Source organism: Pongo abelii, chromosome 4, assembly GCF_028885655.2.
Source record: "Pongo abelii isolate AG06213 chromosome 4, NHGRI_mPonAbe1-v2.0_pri, whole genome shotgun sequence".
Classification (NCBI taxonomy): domain Eukaryota; kingdom Metazoa; phylum Chordata; class Mammalia; order Primates; family Hominidae; genus Pongo; species Pongo abelii.
Window position 1 is genome coordinate 139,878,443 of NC_071989.2, and position 17,854 is coordinate 139,896,296.

The 17,854-nt window shown below is 35.7% G+C and overlaps 1 protein-coding gene across 24 annotated transcripts in view; it reads right to left on the reverse strand.

The window, feature by feature from the left end:
* RAPGEF6 (Rap guanine nucleotide exchange factor 6) overlaps positions 1-17,854 on the reverse strand; it is a 211,165-nt gene that overhangs the window by 83,360 nt on the left and 109,951 nt on the right. For all 24 annotated transcript variants that reach the window (XM_024247559.3, XM_054555909.2, XM_024247558.3 and 21 more), the window contains 3 exons: positions 14,757-14,888; positions 3,758-3,935; positions 1,481-1,617 (listed from right to left, as the gene is read on the reverse strand). In XM_024247559.3, the coding sequence (XP_024103327.1) occupies positions 1,481-1,617; positions 3,758-3,935; positions 14,757-14,888 (447 nt within the window). The remainder of the gene's footprint in view (positions 1-1,480; positions 1,618-3,757; positions 3,936-14,756; positions 14,889-17,854) is intronic.

Consider the following 17,854-nt stretch of genomic DNA (forward strand, 5'->3'; position numbering starts at 1 on the left):
AAGCTATTTTTTTTCAAAAGTATACCTTTATTATTTTAAAAATAAGATATACTCACTATACAACTTGTGGATTAAGCTACTGGAAGACAGGGAGTGTATCTGGCTTTTTCACCACTATATCCCCGTATCTAGAACAGTACCTGGCACAACGTAGGCATACAACAAATTTTTGCTGATACAACTGGAAAATTAAGAGAATGCAAAAACTTGTAGAAAATAAAAATTACTTAAAATCCCACTCTATTCAGTTGTTTAAAGCTTATTTCTCTCTTATGTATATATTTTATATTATTGAAATATTTAGAATATCCTGCTTAAAAAATTAATACTATATTCATTTGTTCATTAAACTTTTGGGGGGAGTCCATCCTCTATGACAGATGTTTTCTAGGATACGGGGAGAAAATACGTAAACAGAGCCTACAGACAGGGATCCTCAAAGATATACTATCAAATAATTTTAAAAATAATTTGGATACCTATATATTATAACCTACAGCTATATAATAATTTACTTAACCATCGCTTATCACTGGATGTTTTGGTTATGTCCAATTTTTACTTATATATATAATATATGTAATATTATATATTATACATATTTATAGTATGAAATTATGTAATTATATATAACTTACTTATAGATTATATAAGTATATAATTTATATTATAAATGTACTGCAATGAACACCTTTTGAAATAACTCTTTGAGTTCTACATATCTCCTCAGGTTAGACACTCAGAAGTGGAATAACAGGCTAGCAGCTGTGAATACTTGGAGGACCATGTTAAGAATTTTAAAATAATTACCTGGAAATGCTGTACCAATTGACATTTCCACTAGAAGACAATGTTCATTTACTGATATCTCAGCATTAATCAAATGAGTACATTTGATAAGAAAAATAATGAAGCACTTCCTGATGGCAATAATACCTTTCAATCCCTTTGCATCCTTCCTCCACCCATCCACAAGCTGTCATCCGAGCATTTTTGAACATAGAATTGTCACCTAAACGCTTCAACTGTCAGCAGTTCCCTAGGATGCATTGGTACCAACACACGTTCCTCATTCTTTTTCTTTTAAATGTGTAATAGAGATAAGGAATAAGAAAAATTCTTGATAAACATTTGAAACAATAATGATATAATTATACAAATAGAAAAATATTTAAGAATCTTTTAAATCTATTTAAATCTATTTCATCTATTTAAATTTAATGTAATTTGAGAAGTAAAAACATTTGGTTCATTGAATATTATTTATGGAGCACTGACTTTGTGCAAAGTCTACTGTGAATAAATTTAAAATTAGGGCAAAGCAGAAACAAAAACTTACCTCTTCAGAAATTATAACTAACTCAAACTTGGCATTTATTTAAGAAATTTGTATAAATTTCAAAAAACAGGACAAATTTATGTAAATTATTTTAAAAGTTAGTATCCATAATAAATGTAAATAATTTATTTATTGACCTACCTCTTGCCCATCTTCAAGAATAATAGCTCCAGCCTGCTCTACCACTTCAAAAATCATCACTGAGCAGAGTTCTCTCCTTACAGACATGGTCATGTTTGCAAAAGCAGGGAGCTGGTGCATAAACTCCAGCAATTGTTCTATGAGAAAACGGAAATTCTGGTATAAAGACCATCAAGGACTATACCTTAAAAATACAACGAAATCTAGAATTCAATTCCCAATTTCACAATCAACTTATAAATTTATGTTGCTAAAGTAGAGAAACTAAGGTACTATTTGACTAAGGTACTAATCGATTTTTAAAATCAATTATTTGATTTATACATATATTTGGACTCACATATAAACCTGGGCATACTGGAAGACAACAGAATTCACAACCTCCAGAGAGAACAAGGACTATACAGGTTCAGATGAAAGTGGAGAGTTTATCTAATATTCCTAGCCACTCCATGGGTTTAGTTATCGCCTTTGATCTAATAGGTTAGTGAAAAAGTCTTCTGTCTAGTCCTTACTAAACAAAAGTATTTTAAAATGCCATTAATAAAATCCAAAAAGTAATTAAAACAGGGATAATAAATGTGAATTCTAGCTCAAGATTTGTCTAACTAACTAGGTAACTCTCTTTAACTAACAAATGTTTATGAGTGCCTCAGGCCACTCCCTGGTATGGATATATGTGTAAGGAAGATATAAATATAAGGAAGAAACACATATAAGCAGTCAGCAAAGAGATTAAGAATAACTATAAGGTGCTACATATCAATAGGACATAGGAATTAGCTATATTTCAATTTTTTAAAAGTTTTATGAAAATAGTAGAGTATACAATTCTTTATCAATAAAATTGCACTTCCAATTTCTGTTGAGATAACGTTCATAACATAAATCCACACTGCAGGTTATTTAACTGCATTATATCTTTAGAATGGCAAGGAATGTTCAAATACATTGATCTTTACTCACATAAATGATTTTTAATAGTAGCAGCATCTTCTAATTGGAATGCTAGCTATTATAAAAATGCAATCTAAGAAAAAAATCTTAATTAAATCCTAACAATATATATTTGACACTAAGTGATCTTTGCATCTTAAAGATAACATTAACATCTTTAGTATCATCCAACTTCCCAACTGAAGTATGGTAACTAGTTTTGTAAATTATTACATAAAAAAATTTATAATGTTTTAAGAGTACACATGCTCGGGCGTGGTAGCTCACGCCTGTAATCCCAGCACTTAGGGAAGCCGAGGCGGGCGGATCACAAGGTCAGGAGATCGAGACCATCCTGGCTAACATGGTGAAACCCCATTGCTACTAAAAATACAAAAAATTAGCCAGGCGTGGTGGCGGGCGCCTGTAGTCCCAGCTACTCGGGAGGCTGAGGCAGGAGAATGGCATGAACCCGGGAGGCAGAGCTTGCAGTGAGCCAAGATTACGCCACTGCACTCCAGCCTGGGAGACAGAGTGAGACACCGTCTCAAAAAAAAAAAAAAAAAAAAAAAAAAAGAGTACACACAAAACATACATATATTTAAGTTAGGGAAATAAAAATATAAGGTTTTAAAAAATCTGCAAGTTTTTCAAAAAGCAAATTCACAGACACTGAACACTATACTATGCTTGTGCTTTAAATGTCTTATAGACATGAGGGGAAAAAATCAGTTTAATGCAATCAAAGCTTTTATTTTATATATTGTGGCAGCCAACCTCAAAGATGGCTCCCAGTGATCCCTGCCTCCTGATAGTCATGTCCTTGTACAGACCCATTCTATACTGTATCAGAGTTACCTGTTGTAACAAACAGAATTTAGCAGAAGTGATGATGATGCATTACTCTTGAATACAGATAATAAAAAACACTGTGGCATTTGCCTTATTCTCCTTTGGATTACTTACTTAGGGGGAAGCCTAAGTTCCCCCTAAGTATGTTGTAAGGACAATTAAGCAGCCTGTCAGAGGCCCACATGAAGAGGAACTGAAGGTCATGCACCAAAGGCCATTTGAATAGCTATCTTGGACACAGATTCTACAGCTCAGCCCCGGGAAGACCTGGATGGCTGCAGCCCTCTGTCAATTCTGACTACAACCTCATGAGAGATACCAAGCCAGAACCACCCAGCTAAGGTGCTCCTCAATTTCTGACTCACAAAAACTCTAAGATAATGGCTTAACATGACATACACTTATTAAGTTTTAGAATTTGTTATGCAGCAATTGGTAACCATATAAGTTAAGTTACAAATTCTTATTGTGAACACATATATTTCTTACCAATGTCATCGTCAGTTTTGTCTGCAGGCTCTTTTTCAAGACATTCTCGAACAAGATCTCGCCCCTGCAATGGATCTGTTCGATCAATCTCTTCATCTTCCTCTTCGTCATCCTCAGAATCAACAGGTCCTTCTGGAAGACGTGTCAAATCTACATCTCCTACCTCACTCTCCGTAGCCTATGAAAAGAAATCTGGATCACTTACCATTTCATGTAAAAAATATTATAAGTCACAGTCTGAATTAATCAAAACTACCCATCCCTACAAAATATAAAAGACTTGGGCAATGTTGTATGCTGCATCAAGAATACAATAAAATGATACTTATTTATAAAAGGTTTCTTTCTGCCCCAAATTTACAGGCTCATCTTTCCACAGTGTGACAACTAGGTGATAAATCAGAGTCAGTAAATGTAAAATGGTCAGGAGACTCAAACATCACTAAATGTATTAATATCTGTTTTCCACCAAACACTTGTATTTCCTAAAAGTACAAAGTTTACTAAAACATGAAGTACAGGAAAGAAAAAGTTTACCAACAATCACCTTATGAGTACCTATTAGTCTATGCTGGGTATTGTGAAGAAGATACTGTTCTTTCGTCACAGAGACTTAGGCTTAGTAGGGTAGGTAATCATATAAATTAAGAACAGAAGTTTAAAGTAAGGTAAAGAACAGTACTAAAATGCATTAAAATAGATCCATCGTAAAGGACTGAACAAATACTCTTCATTTCCCAATACTTTACTGTCGGATCTAAAAGTGTGCAAAAAGCTATGATTTTTGAACTCTATAAAATGACCTTAAACTTATAACTACAATTTGGAAACATATTAGTCTCACATATTTTAAGGAAACTATAAAATTTTTAAAAGCCATAAATTAAAAATTCATAGAAAATAATGAAAATGTCTTTTAGAAGATAAAACGGTACTAAGTAGATTCTTAAAAAATATTTCTAAATATTATACTCACTTGATTCATCTTGTTAATGAAAAAGCATGGATATTAAAGGCATTATAGAAAAAATGAGTGAACACACAAGAATTCCATATTAAGTAGAAAGCACTCAAATATGAGTATTAGTGAAGACTACAGAATCTTAATTCATTTAAGTATCTCCTGTTTTGAACATTTACCCTTTTCTCTGCCAAAAAGATCATCTTTTTTTTTTTTTTTTTTCTTTTTTTTGAGACAGGTTCTCCCAACTGTCACCCAGACTGAAGTGTAGTGGTGTGCACTGCAGATCTCGGCTTACTGCAACCTTGTCCTCCTGGACTCAAGAAATCCTCTCTCCTGAGCACCCCGAATAGCTGGGAACACAGGTATGCACCACCATACCCAACTAATTTTTAAAATTTTTGTAGAGACTTGGGGGAGGTTGCTATGCTGCCCAGGCTAGTCTTAAACTCCTGGGCTCTTGTGATCCACCCACCTTGGCCTCCCAAAATGCTGGGATTACAGGGTGAGCCACCATGCCCAGCTGATATTCCTTCTTTTGAGGACTACTTTTCCTCTCCATCTTAAACCCAGAGATTCCAGTGGGAAAGAGTGCCCTGTTCCCTAGCTATGTAAACTAAGGTAGAAAGAGCTTTTCTCTAGATTTCTGTACACAATTAGATCTGGAAGCAGAGCATCCTTTCTTAACTGGTTGCTAAATTGGAAGAATCTGAAAGTAGGCAGCCTATAGCCTCATGGAAATGCCTTCCTGTGGCAGGAGAAAATGAAACCAATAGGCAGGGAAATAGGAAGGGGAATGGGGAGGACGACACTGAACAAGAGAGTCAAACAAAGACTCAGAGCAACAAAGCAACAGAAACAGAGCATGCAGGGCAGAGAAAGAAAGAGCACAGCATGTGCAGCAAAGAGCATTTGTGACAGAAAGTGTCACAAAGAAAGCAAGCAAGGAAAAATAAGCAAGCCGTACAGAGCCAAAAGACCAGAAACAGGCAGATGGGGCAGACATACCTGCAAGCATCCAGGTACCCCGAGGCTAGAGTTGCCTCTGCTTTCTCTGGTGGTCAATAAACTAACCTTCTGGCTTTACATTTTTTTTCTTTTTCTTTTTTTTTTTCTTTTTTTTTAAAGACAGGGTTTCACTCTGTCACCCAAGCTGTGCAGTGGTATGATCACAGCTCACTGTAGCCTCAGCCTCCCTAGTAGCTAGGACCACAGGCACTGGCCTTTTAGCTTTTGTTAATTCAAGTTAAGGCTCTGGTACCTACAACTAGAAGAGTCTGGATCTGTTTCCTAAGACCATGTCTTATACTTCCTTTGGATTTCTGCACAGCTTTAAGTAATAGTCATTTTACAATCTAGACTAAATACTCAAATTGTGATCTTTAAATTAGACAGGCTAGTTCTTAAGGGTCTGCAATTGTCTGAATGTTTGTACCTCCTCAAAATTCTTATTTTGAGTGATGGAATTATGAAGTGGGGCCTTTGGGAAGTGATTAGGTCATGAGAACTCTCATGAATGGGATTAGTATAAAAGAAGCCTGAGGGAGCTCATTCTCCCCTTCTACCCTGTGAAGCTACAGTTAGAAGGTACCTCTAACAATCAGAAAGAGGTCTTTTACCAGACACCAAATCTGCTTGCTGGTGGCTTGATCTTTAAACTTTCCAGCCTCAAGAATAGTGAGAAATAAATTTCTGGTGTTTATAAGCTACCCCCCAGTCTACAGTATTTTGTTACAGCAGCCTGAATGGGCTAAGACAGGATCATATAGGGGCAATTGTATTTCATGACTGACTAGTACGCTCTGAGTTGTTTACTGGCTATGAAATTACAGGGTTTAAATGGAGTATATTTCTGAATAATACATGGAACCACAAACTTGTTTGCAGGTTATAATCCCTTTTTAAAGACAAGTAGTTTTAAATTTAAATATGTGTACATGCTAAAAAGACTTTCCAAAAACCTTATTTATATACACTGATTTAATCTAAGAAATGACTGGGAAAAAAACCTAAAGCAGTATTTTCTACACAATTCAATTTCTCAATATGCAGGAGAGCTCACTCCTGGTACATCCCTTTTCTATTTTATCAATTTTTAAGTGTAATCTGCATTAAAAATTCAGGTTTTTAAATCACTCTGTCTTCATCTTAATCTAAGGTTTTCATCCCCTGACCCACATTATTTCAACCTGGTCTCATTCCCATATTTTAGATTATGTTGGATAAAAAGATAGATGGCTCACAACATAAAAAGGCAAGATGGAATTTAGTTATATGGACAGTAGAGAAGGCTAATTATCATCTGCATGAGAAGCAAAGACAAGAAGACAGCTTTTTAGGAAGAATGGAAGTCATGGGTTGGGACTGAGAGAAGGCTACTAAAAGAACTTTTATAGGAACCTTTTAAGACCAACTGCAAAGGAAATAATATAATCTACCCTTACAATTTGTCTTTCTAAGCCAGGCACAATGGCTCCTGCCTGTAATCTCAGCACTTTGGGAGGCTGAGGCATGCAGATCGCTTGAGCTTAGGAGTTTGAGGCCAGCCTGGGCAACATGGAGAAACCCTGTCTCTACAAAAAATACAAAAATTAGCCGGGTGTGGTGGCACATGCCTGCAGTCCCAGCTACTCAGGAGGCTGAGGTGGGAGGATTGCTTAAGCCTTGGAGGCAAAGGCTGCAGTGAGCCAAGATCTTGCTGCTGCACTTCAGCTTGGGTGACAGTGTGAAAACCTGTCTCAAAAACAAAAACCAAAACCCCCCAAAAACCACAACTACCTTTCTTATACCTCTACTTTTTACATAGTAGTATAAAAAGAATAAAATTAGTTAAGAAAATACATTAAACTATTAAAATACTAACAGTATACAAGAGCATAAGGTGATAAAACAGAAATTAAGAATAAAAAAATAAGACTGGTCAAAAACATGCTAGGAAATTTAAAAGGATTTTTTTAAACTTAAAATGAATTTAAAAAAATGTAGAGACCAATTCCTTGATTAAACAAGGAAAGTCAGGTCCTTAAGAGAAAGGTAGATATGATTACGACCATAGGACAAGAAGTCACTGCATGATACTTCTGAAGATGCAGTTCCTGGGCAGAAAGTTTAATTCTATAATAATTAGATAAGAATTTTTTTCAATGTAATATCCACAATGTTCAGCACACAATAAAAACTTACTACATAAGTGAAGCAGGGAAATGTGACCTATAAACAGGAAACAAATCACTATAAGGAGACTCAATAATGATAGAGATAATGAAAGTAAGAGACAAGAACTTTCAACATTTACTATAAATAAGTTCAAGAATTTAGAAGAAAAACAATTAGATGAAAAATGGATGATCTCAGTAAGGAGATACAAACTGTAAGAAGAATAAATTTGAAGAAAGGGCAACAAAAGCTACCCAATCTGAAGTAGAGATAAGAAAAAAGCCAACAAAAATCAATAAAGCCTTAGAGACTCATATCATAATATCAAGAGTGGAAATACGTGGGTCAAAAGACACTCCGTATTCGTGAAGGTAGGGTACACAGAAGACTCATCCCCAGCCTTTCAACTAATTTATCCTAGCACCTGGGATATATGAGACCCTTAATTATGATAAATGAGTTAAGTCCAGGAAAAATATATATATTGGTGATAGGATTAAGACAGCATGAAACTTTTTTCTTTTCCTGACATATGAATGTGTCTCTGTATATATAAATATAATTTGGTGAGGCAGACAGTCTGAGGTGATTTTCTGATGACTGGGCCTTCCCCAAATAAACCACCAGAGGATATCCTTTTCCTGTTTCCATCTAGATAAACATGAAGCTACAATGAAGAGAACTATAGGTTGGAAATAAGAGTTATACAAACCTACAAAAACCACATTTTCAAATTTAGGGCAAGTGTTAAGCCAGAACCTTAGACTTTCAGTGCCTCTCTTTTCTGTATTCCCATGTTTAGTATTTCATTTAACCTTTTCACGGACCATTTAGTCCTTAGGTCTTCCTGGTCAGGGTTAGAACTCTATGAAGTTAATCTTTCAGTCCAGGTTGACACATTTCATAACCTCTACAACATGGCAGGCAGGCAAACTCAAGTCTCTTTTGCCCTGGATGATAAAGTTTTAGTTAGCAGAGATCTGCATTTTCCTTGGAGCCAATATTGGTTTCTACTTTCAAATATAATTCAATGCAAAAAAAAATTTCTAGAGTACTTCCTAAATGCCAACACTGTGCCTGACTCACCATGGGATACAAATGTAAGACATCAACTCTGCACTCCATAAATTTACTCTGGTGATGAAAAATGTCAAGTTTACAAGTAACTACCAAAAAAATGCAGAGAGAAAAAGTGACATGTCCAAGAGAAAAACTGCTGAGGGATTCCAAGGAAGGAGACATCTCTTCTTGTTGGAAAGACATGGGAGATAACATGAAAATGTCATCTACATGAAGCTACAGGTAGAAGAGCATGATTAAAACACAAGACTAGGAAAAAGCAGACACGTTCAGGGAATAACGTACATATGTGATGGGGCAGAATCTAGAATGTGTAAGTGAGAGAACAGTAAAATATAAAACCACATTGTAGTTAGAGGTAAAAGGCTTGGAATTTAAAATGAAGAGTGTAATTTAGATAACAGTGAAGCATTAAAGCTTTTTAAATACAACAGTAATCAAAAATCAGAGCAATTTATTTCAAGTGGGAGTTTAAAAATGATAGTCAAAAGATGATAACAGATTTTGACTAGGACTCAGATGATATCCTTTTTTTTTTTTTTTTTTTTCTGTGACGGAGTCTTTCTCTGTCACCCAGGCTGGAGTGCAGTGGCGCGATCTTGGCTCACTGCACCTCTGCCTCCTGGGTTCAAGCGATTCTCTTGCCTCAGCCTCCTGAGTAGCTGGTGCATGCGCCACCGCACGTGGCTAATTTTTTTTGTATTTTTAGTAGAGATGGGGTTTTGCTATGTTAGCCAGGCTGGTCTCAAACTCCTGACCTCAAGTGATCCACCGAACCCAGCCTCAGATGATATTCTTAACAGAAATATTAAAGAAAAGTGGAAGAGAATATGTGGTGACTCGGGGTGACAAAAGAACATACTGGTGAAAATGTGGCACCAGGGTTCTGAAGAGATTGGCACTCAGAGCTGTGCATTAGGAAATCATGTTGCCATAGAGGTAGTAACTGAAGCCCCGGGATTTTTAAGAACACGCTTACTCCCTATATAGAAACTGAAAAGGTAGGTGGGATAAATGTGTGCCTTGAGTTGTTTAAGAATGAGTTAACAAAAAGACAACATGCTTTTGTTCAAGAGCCAATATTTCACAGTTTTCCAGCTCATGGAAAAGACTGAAATAAATACAAAAAGTAATCTAGAAAGAAGTACTCCTTATTCTCTTGAGTACTCTTTGAAGATGTAGAAAATATTCTAAGAACACTCTAACACCTTAATGTATACTTAAAAATTTTAATCTATGCTGATTAGAAACACATTCACACTGGAATAATTGATTTGCCTTTTTTTCCCCCCACACTGTAGTAAATGCTATATTTTGAAGTTTCTTTGAGGGCCAAGGGCTTTTATTTTTAGACCAGAAGACATGAAAACTCTCAAGAAGGAAATGCATAGAAGTGTAGCCACACATTTGGCCATATAAAACAGCGTAAACAGTTTTCCTGTTAAGAATTGCTATCAGGAAAACCAAATCCTGCATGTTCTTACTTATAAGTGGACGCTAACAATTGGGTACACATGGACCTAAAGATGGGAACAACAGACACTGGGGTCTATTAGAGCAGGGAAAGAGGGGCAAGGGCTGAAAAACTACCAAATGGGTATTATGCTCACTATCTGGGTGATGGGATCATTCGAACCCCAAACACTCAGCACCATGCAATATACCTATGTAAGAAATCTGCACATGTACCCCCTGAATCTAAAATAAAAGTTGAAATTATTTTTAAAAATTGGGGAGACATCCATTTTTCTGGATAAGAAGACTCCATGTTAGAAAAAAATGCCCAAATTAATCTATATATAGTCTTCTGCCCCACAAAAAAGGCTGGATTTCACTTGAAATGTTTCTAAATTTCTAGAAGAATAAAAGCAGAAACACTAACAAAAAATTGCTGTTAGGATATCTTCCCCTCAACTCTCCAAATTAAAAATACTTGTGTCATTTCACAAGGCTTTGTTTATGGTGTTAAAGGCTAGGTGTTCACTTAAAAAAATCTCTCAAATGCTAAAATTCAAATAACTAGACAAATCACTTCAGCTATCCCAGGCTAAGATACATACATTGGCAATGTACACCTGTAACTAAGGGGTATATTCATAGCTCCAAAAGGGAATCTAAAGGTAGCCTAAGGTGAAGGGAAAGATCAAGGGTCCAGTACTGATATTTAATTCTTCTCCTTGTTTATTCCGGAGGATCTGATTGGAAACATTCGCGCATGTGCATACACACACACACACACACACACACACACACACACAATTTAGTTAGACATTTATCTTACCCATGGATTAAAATTATAGAAATCTTGTACTTTGGAGGGTATATCAACCTATTATAATTCTGTGTTTATTCCTTTTACTCTCCTTTAAATATTTCCAATTTTTTTCAACTTTTAACTATACAATCTATTTACGTCCTCCTTAATATTTCTTAAATAAACAAATAAAAATGTTCGTTTAAGAAACATAATAAAAACTACCCACAAACCCACCACTAGTAGAAAAACACTGTTACTAACTGGTGCTCTTGAACTCGGATTTACATTCTGTATCTACAAGTGTAACATATTTAAGTATGCAGGTATATATATTCATTTAAAGAAATATAAATAAAATGTTAAATATACCTACTTATCTCATAGATATGATATATAAGATTTTACACATATGAGATTAAAAAATATATAAGGATGTAGGTGTATATTTTTATGATTTTGATTTTTTTCCTTTTGTGTTTATCTTTATTGGCTTCTTTTTGTTTTGGCGTTTATGCTGTTTCTAGCTTTTGGCTATGGTCCTAAAGTTAACTGTTATGTCAGAGTTTGAAATTTTTTTTTTTTTTGGAGACGGAGTTTCACTCTTGTTGCCCAGGCTGGAGTGCAACGGCGTGATCTCGGGTCACCGCAACCTCCACCTCCCGGGTTCAAGTGATTCTCCTGCCTCAGCCTCCTGAGTAGCTGGGATTACAGGCATGCTCCATCACCCCGGCAAATTTTTTATTTTTAGTAGAGACGGGGCTTCTCCATGTTGATCAGGCTGGTCTTGAACTACCGACCTCAGGTGATCCGCCCACCTCTGCCTCCCAAAGTGCTGGGATTACAGGCTTGAGCCACTGTGCCCAGCAGCAGAGTTTGAAAGTTTTTATCTTCTTTGACCACTCTTAAAAAATTTTATGTTAGGTTTTATATATTTGATGTTAACATTATTATAAGTTTCTCCTTTAAATTTCTTCATTCCTATTTTGGTTCCAGAGTTTTAATAATTTTATTCCTTTTATCTGTTCGTGCTCTCTAAATTAATTCCCACTTTTATTGGTTAATTTATAAGTTTCACTGCATCATATTTTTTTAAACTATATGATTCCATTTATATGACCTTCTGGAAAAGGCAAAACTATAAGGGCAGAAAAGAGATTGGTGGTTGCCAGGGCATAGGATAGGGGTCAGGAGAAGGGACTTGACTGCAAAGGGTCATATGGGTACTTTCTGAGGTGATGGAAATATTCTACATATTGATATAGGCTATGCCATGGTCCTGCAATAGAACACCTCCAACCAACACCAGCAGGTGTACTACTCCAGTCTCATCCTCAGGTTGTCCAGCTAAAAGGGGAGTAATCTGCAGGTGCTAATATAAGTGCAATGCTATAGGAGCTCCTGGAGCATCTTTGCAAAGATGTAGGGACCAACTGTGTACAGTCCATCTTCTAGTTCACAATAAAGCATTGGTCTTTCCAAGTGACCTTGAATCTTAATCTGTGCACTATCCTGGCTTAGAGATGTGGATATCCCAGTGATACCAGGTTCCCATAGTTTCCTTGTCTTTTCTTCTTTTTTGAGACAGAGTCTTGCTCTGTCGGCCAGGCTGGAGTGCAGTGGCATGATCTTGGCTTGCTGCAACCTCCACCTCCTGGGCTAATGCAATTCTCCTTACTCAGCCTCTCAAGTAGCTGAGATTACAGATGTGTGCCACCACGCCCAGCTAATTTTTGAATTTTTAGTAGAGACAGGGTTTCACCATGTTGGCCATGCTGGTCTTGAACTCCTAACCTCAGGTAATCCACCCACCTCGGACTCCCATCCTATAGTTTTTCAACACTAAACCTCTGTGTATAGTCTTAGAAAAGTCCAGATATTCTCACATGTCCTGAGAGAAATCTACAGCCACATCCCTGAATTTCACTGATCCAGGGTCAATCTTCCTCAGCATTTTCTTCTGGAAAAACACAGTCTACTTTGATTTTTAGGTGTGCAACAATTCTTCTTTCACAAGATAATTCTTTTGGGTAGGGGTAGAATGCATGAAGCCCAATAGGTACACAAGTTCTAAGGGGTCCCAGAGCTATTGTATTAACTTGTTTCATCTCTCTTTTAATTCTTTGTTCTCTCTACTATAAAATGGAGAACAGGGAAAAATTCCTTGTTCTATATACTGTAAAAAGCAAACTGGGAGATATAGATGACGACAGCAATTACCTTTGTTGAGAAAAGCCACATATAAACCAAAAAATGGGTATTGTCTTTGTTCCATCTTGCATCTGCCTACAAACTTCCCTTAATAGAAGAAGGCTGTTTTTCTAAAATATCTCAATCTGGGTAACTTTGTAGAACCAGTCTAAAATGCTTTCCTCAGACAATGATACTATTTCTACAATTCTTAGTATATGGTAGCCACTAGCCATACGTGATTATTAGGCACTTAAAACATGGCTAGTCCAAATTGAGATGTGCCGTAACTTTAAATTAAACTCTGTTTTTTGATGACTTAGTATGCAAAAGGAATGTAAGGTAACTCATGCATAATGTTAAAACATTAAATCCATGTTGTAATTATAATATTTGGTTACACTGCACTAAATAAAATATATTACTAAAATGAATTTTACCTGTTTCCTTTTATATTTTTTAACGTGGCTACTAGAAAATTTAAAATTAAATACGTGGCTCACATTAAATTTCTATTTGACAGCTCTGAAATAGGTAATATATTTGAATTCCTTAAACCAACCCTCAATATCATGCATCCTCTTGTTATCTTATTTAAACTGTTTTATGTTCCATACTCATGATCTCAGACAAAATCAACCACCGGGCTTCACACCCAGGGAACTGCCCCTTACAACTTGCATTAAAGAAGACATCGTAGAAGTTCCACTATCTGGATCCTGAAATACTTATTACCCTGGCTTGAACCTAACTTGGGTTCAATCTCAGCAGGATCATGTGAGGATTCTCTCAGTTTATGGGTCTTCCTAGAACCTTCTTCCCACTATTACAAGGATCACTGAAAAGCTCAGTAGGTTTGAAATTGTTCCTTTTGGGTTTTAGAAAATGGAAAAGTCCATAAATATTCTCACTAATTTGCTATTTAATTCACGCTATACTACAATAGAGGCTTTATGGTAGAAAGGCAGCTCTAATTTTCTTCATGACTTCTAACTGCAGAAGACATATACAGTCAATTATAACACAAATCAGCCTTTTTATAAGTTTAAGTTCAGTTATTCCAAGAACTAATTTTTTAACCAAAACAAGCATTAGATATTAATATGGATTCACCTTGATAAATGAAAGAGAACACTAAATTCATACTCTGCTGAACCATACTTAATCATTCTCAAAAGACAGATCACATCTTTAATCAGGCTTACAAATTTGACACAGTATATAAAGCTTATTTTTCCAAAGACCTTACGCTTGAATTTCATACTCTAAAAGATATGTTAACCATCTAAGGCACAAGCACAGAATATCTGGCAAATAAAAAAACCATATATGCAGCACACAAATTCCTAAGGTATTACCTGATAGATATCAGATAAACTGCTGCTTCCAGAGTCACTGGCAATGCTACAACCAGACTGACTAGAAGACACATGAGTCACCTGTGGATGAGGGTTTTCTGTGAGATGCATCTTGGTAAGATCAGCTGGAAGCTGAAAAAAAAAAATTTAAGTTATTCTAAATGTCAAGCTTTATCTTTTTAAGTGGTTTTGACACGTTAACTTCAACAAATTTTTATGTACATTACTGTGCAATCTCATTTTTAACCCAAGTTCTCTACTTTCAGCAAAAAGATCTTTTGAAATAAGAACCATATGGTACTCTCTGAAACTATTAGGCAATCCTACAATGGTAAGCTCACTGAACAGTTTTCAAAAGCCATTACTAATGGTATTTCAGAGGAAAAACTTGGCCCTTCTATCCTCCCAAATAAAAATATCAGACCTGTCCATTTAAGGGTAGGAATGTTACCCTTTAAACACACACACACACACACACACACACACACACTCTCTCTCTCTTTCACACACACACACTCACTCTCTCTCCCTCCTTCCCTCCTAATAAAAAATGGTGACTGATACAAGAATAAAACAACAATATCTTGGAATTAAGTTCAGCTACTGGCAGCAAGACTTAAGACCAGTAACAAGCTGATTACTTTCAATATTCCAAAAATTTTGTGAGCATCTTTACACTTAATATTGAATTAGCTTCTAGTTGGCCCCTGAGAGATTTCTTAGTAATCAACACGATTTAATGAATGTCTGTACTAGGCGCAGGTATACAAGAAACACAAAAAGTAAATGACTCCACCACCTCATCTTTAATATGGTCACACTCTTATCAGGTATGCAGGCTGTACAATATATTTCATGCCGTAAAAGAGACATCTCACAAAATACAAGCTACAGAAATTAAGACAATAAACAAACCACTGCATTCCAGAGTAGTAAAAGTTTTACATAAGAAGTATGCTAATTTATTTTCCAAATGATTTCTCTGAAACTTGCTATTCAGGGCTATTAAAATCAATTTAATTTTTAAAATAGGGTTTCTCATTGCTTTACTACTGAAAAACATTAAAGAAACACACATAGTGTATATTAAATGTATTCTGAGGGAATGACTGAGTCTGAATTATATTATCTCAAGAGGAGTTAATATAATTATAAAAATTACACATAAAGTACATCACAAACTTCCCCTGCTGATAATGGTATGTTAGATAATTCAGATGAATCCTAGTACTAAGATAAACAGAAAACCTGAAATACATACATACATATACACACAGAGTATCTGGCCTCTGAGGTTACTTTTTCTCCTAAGAATATTTTCTGATTCCTAAAGAAAAGGCTAAAAGGCCAAGAAGTACCTGTGACAGCCACTGGCTAAAGGGACAAAAGTTAAATTCCAAGGCCTAGGATAGAAGGGCCATCTTTGGATTGGGACCCTGGAGAGTAAATTAGACTCTAGAGTAAATGTCACCCAAAAGTAAACTGATGCTAATTTTAGAATGACCTCAATGCCTGATGCTAAAATAAGGTTATACAGGATTACTAGTATTTCCAATCAACTGTTGGAAGCAAACACAAATCCTCACTATAGGAAGAAAGTCATCCTAGGTCTCAATTAAAAAAATTTTTTTTCACATATACAACATCCATTGCTCAGTCCAATAAAACCAGGCACATATGATGAGACAGGATGGCATTGATAAAAAGTATGGAATAAACTCCAGAAACTAACAAAGAAGTTTCAAATAACAGGGTTACCAGACACAGTCTCTAAAATAACTGTCTTTAATATATACCAGGGGTTGGCAAACATTTTCATTAAGGGCCAAAGAATATATATTTTAGGTTTCACAGGCCACATACAGTTTCTGTTGTATGCTTTTTTTTTTTTTTTTTTTTTATCTTTTTAACAACTCCTTAAAAATGTAAAAATCATTCTTTGTTCACAGGTCATATAGCTCACTGGTCAGAATTGGTCCAGTTAGTGATCTATCCTATATATAGAGAAAAATACAAGACTAACAATATCAGCAAAGAAAGAAAAAGAATTAAATGAAAAATCTATAACTAAAATATACAATTATAGAAATTAAAAAGCCAACAAGTGGGCTTAATAAAAGATTTGACAGAGCTAAGAAGAGAATTTGAAAAGTAAAGACTAGTCTGAAAAATATCCAGAATGAAGCATGGAGAGGAAAAAAGGTGAAGGCGGGAGAGAAGGGGTAAGAGCCACAGGAGATTCAGTGAGAACGTGACATCTGAAAAACCAGAGTCTGAGAGGAGCGAGTACACAGAAGCAAGATGATGGCTAAGCATTTTCCAAAAGTGACAAAAGACCTAAGGTCACAGATCAAGGAGGTTTAAAAACTCCCAGCAAGATAAAAAAACAAACAAACAAACAAAAAACCCCACCCCAAAACAATCAATCAATCTCCCCATACCTATGCACACCAGAGTACATGTGGCGGGGGTGAGGTGGAATATCAAGATAAAAGTTTTAAAGTAGCCAGGAAAAAAAACCCAGAGAGATTAGATTACTTTGGCAGAAGCAATTAAACTGACAGCTGGCTTCTCAACATAAATTCTGGAAGCCAGAAGACAATTGAGTGATATCTCCAAGAGCTAAAATTCTATACCTAGCAAAAACAGTCCTCAAAAAGGGGAAAAAATAATTTTCAAATAAAGAAAAATGAAGGAAATAATTCCTTAGCAGTCCTACAATGAATAAAATCCACTGGGAGAAGAAAACTGATTCCAGATGGAAGCTTTCAGGCACACGAAAGAAGAAAAACCAAGGAAAATGGGAAATGTGTGGGTAAATCTACATGAATGCTGACTATATAAAATAGTAACATTAATATCCCATGAAGTTCAAAATACAATAATTAAAATACAACTACAGAATGTAAGTCTGGAGAAGGGTAAATGAAGCTATTAGAGTGCTCTCAGTTCCTTGCACTGTCCATGAAGCTGTAGTAGCAGACTTGATAGGTGAAGAATGTGTGCTGTAATTTCTGATTTAAGAAAAGCATAGTAAAAAAGTGTATAACTACCAAGCTAACAGAGGGGAAAATATTAAATAATCAAAGAATGGAAAA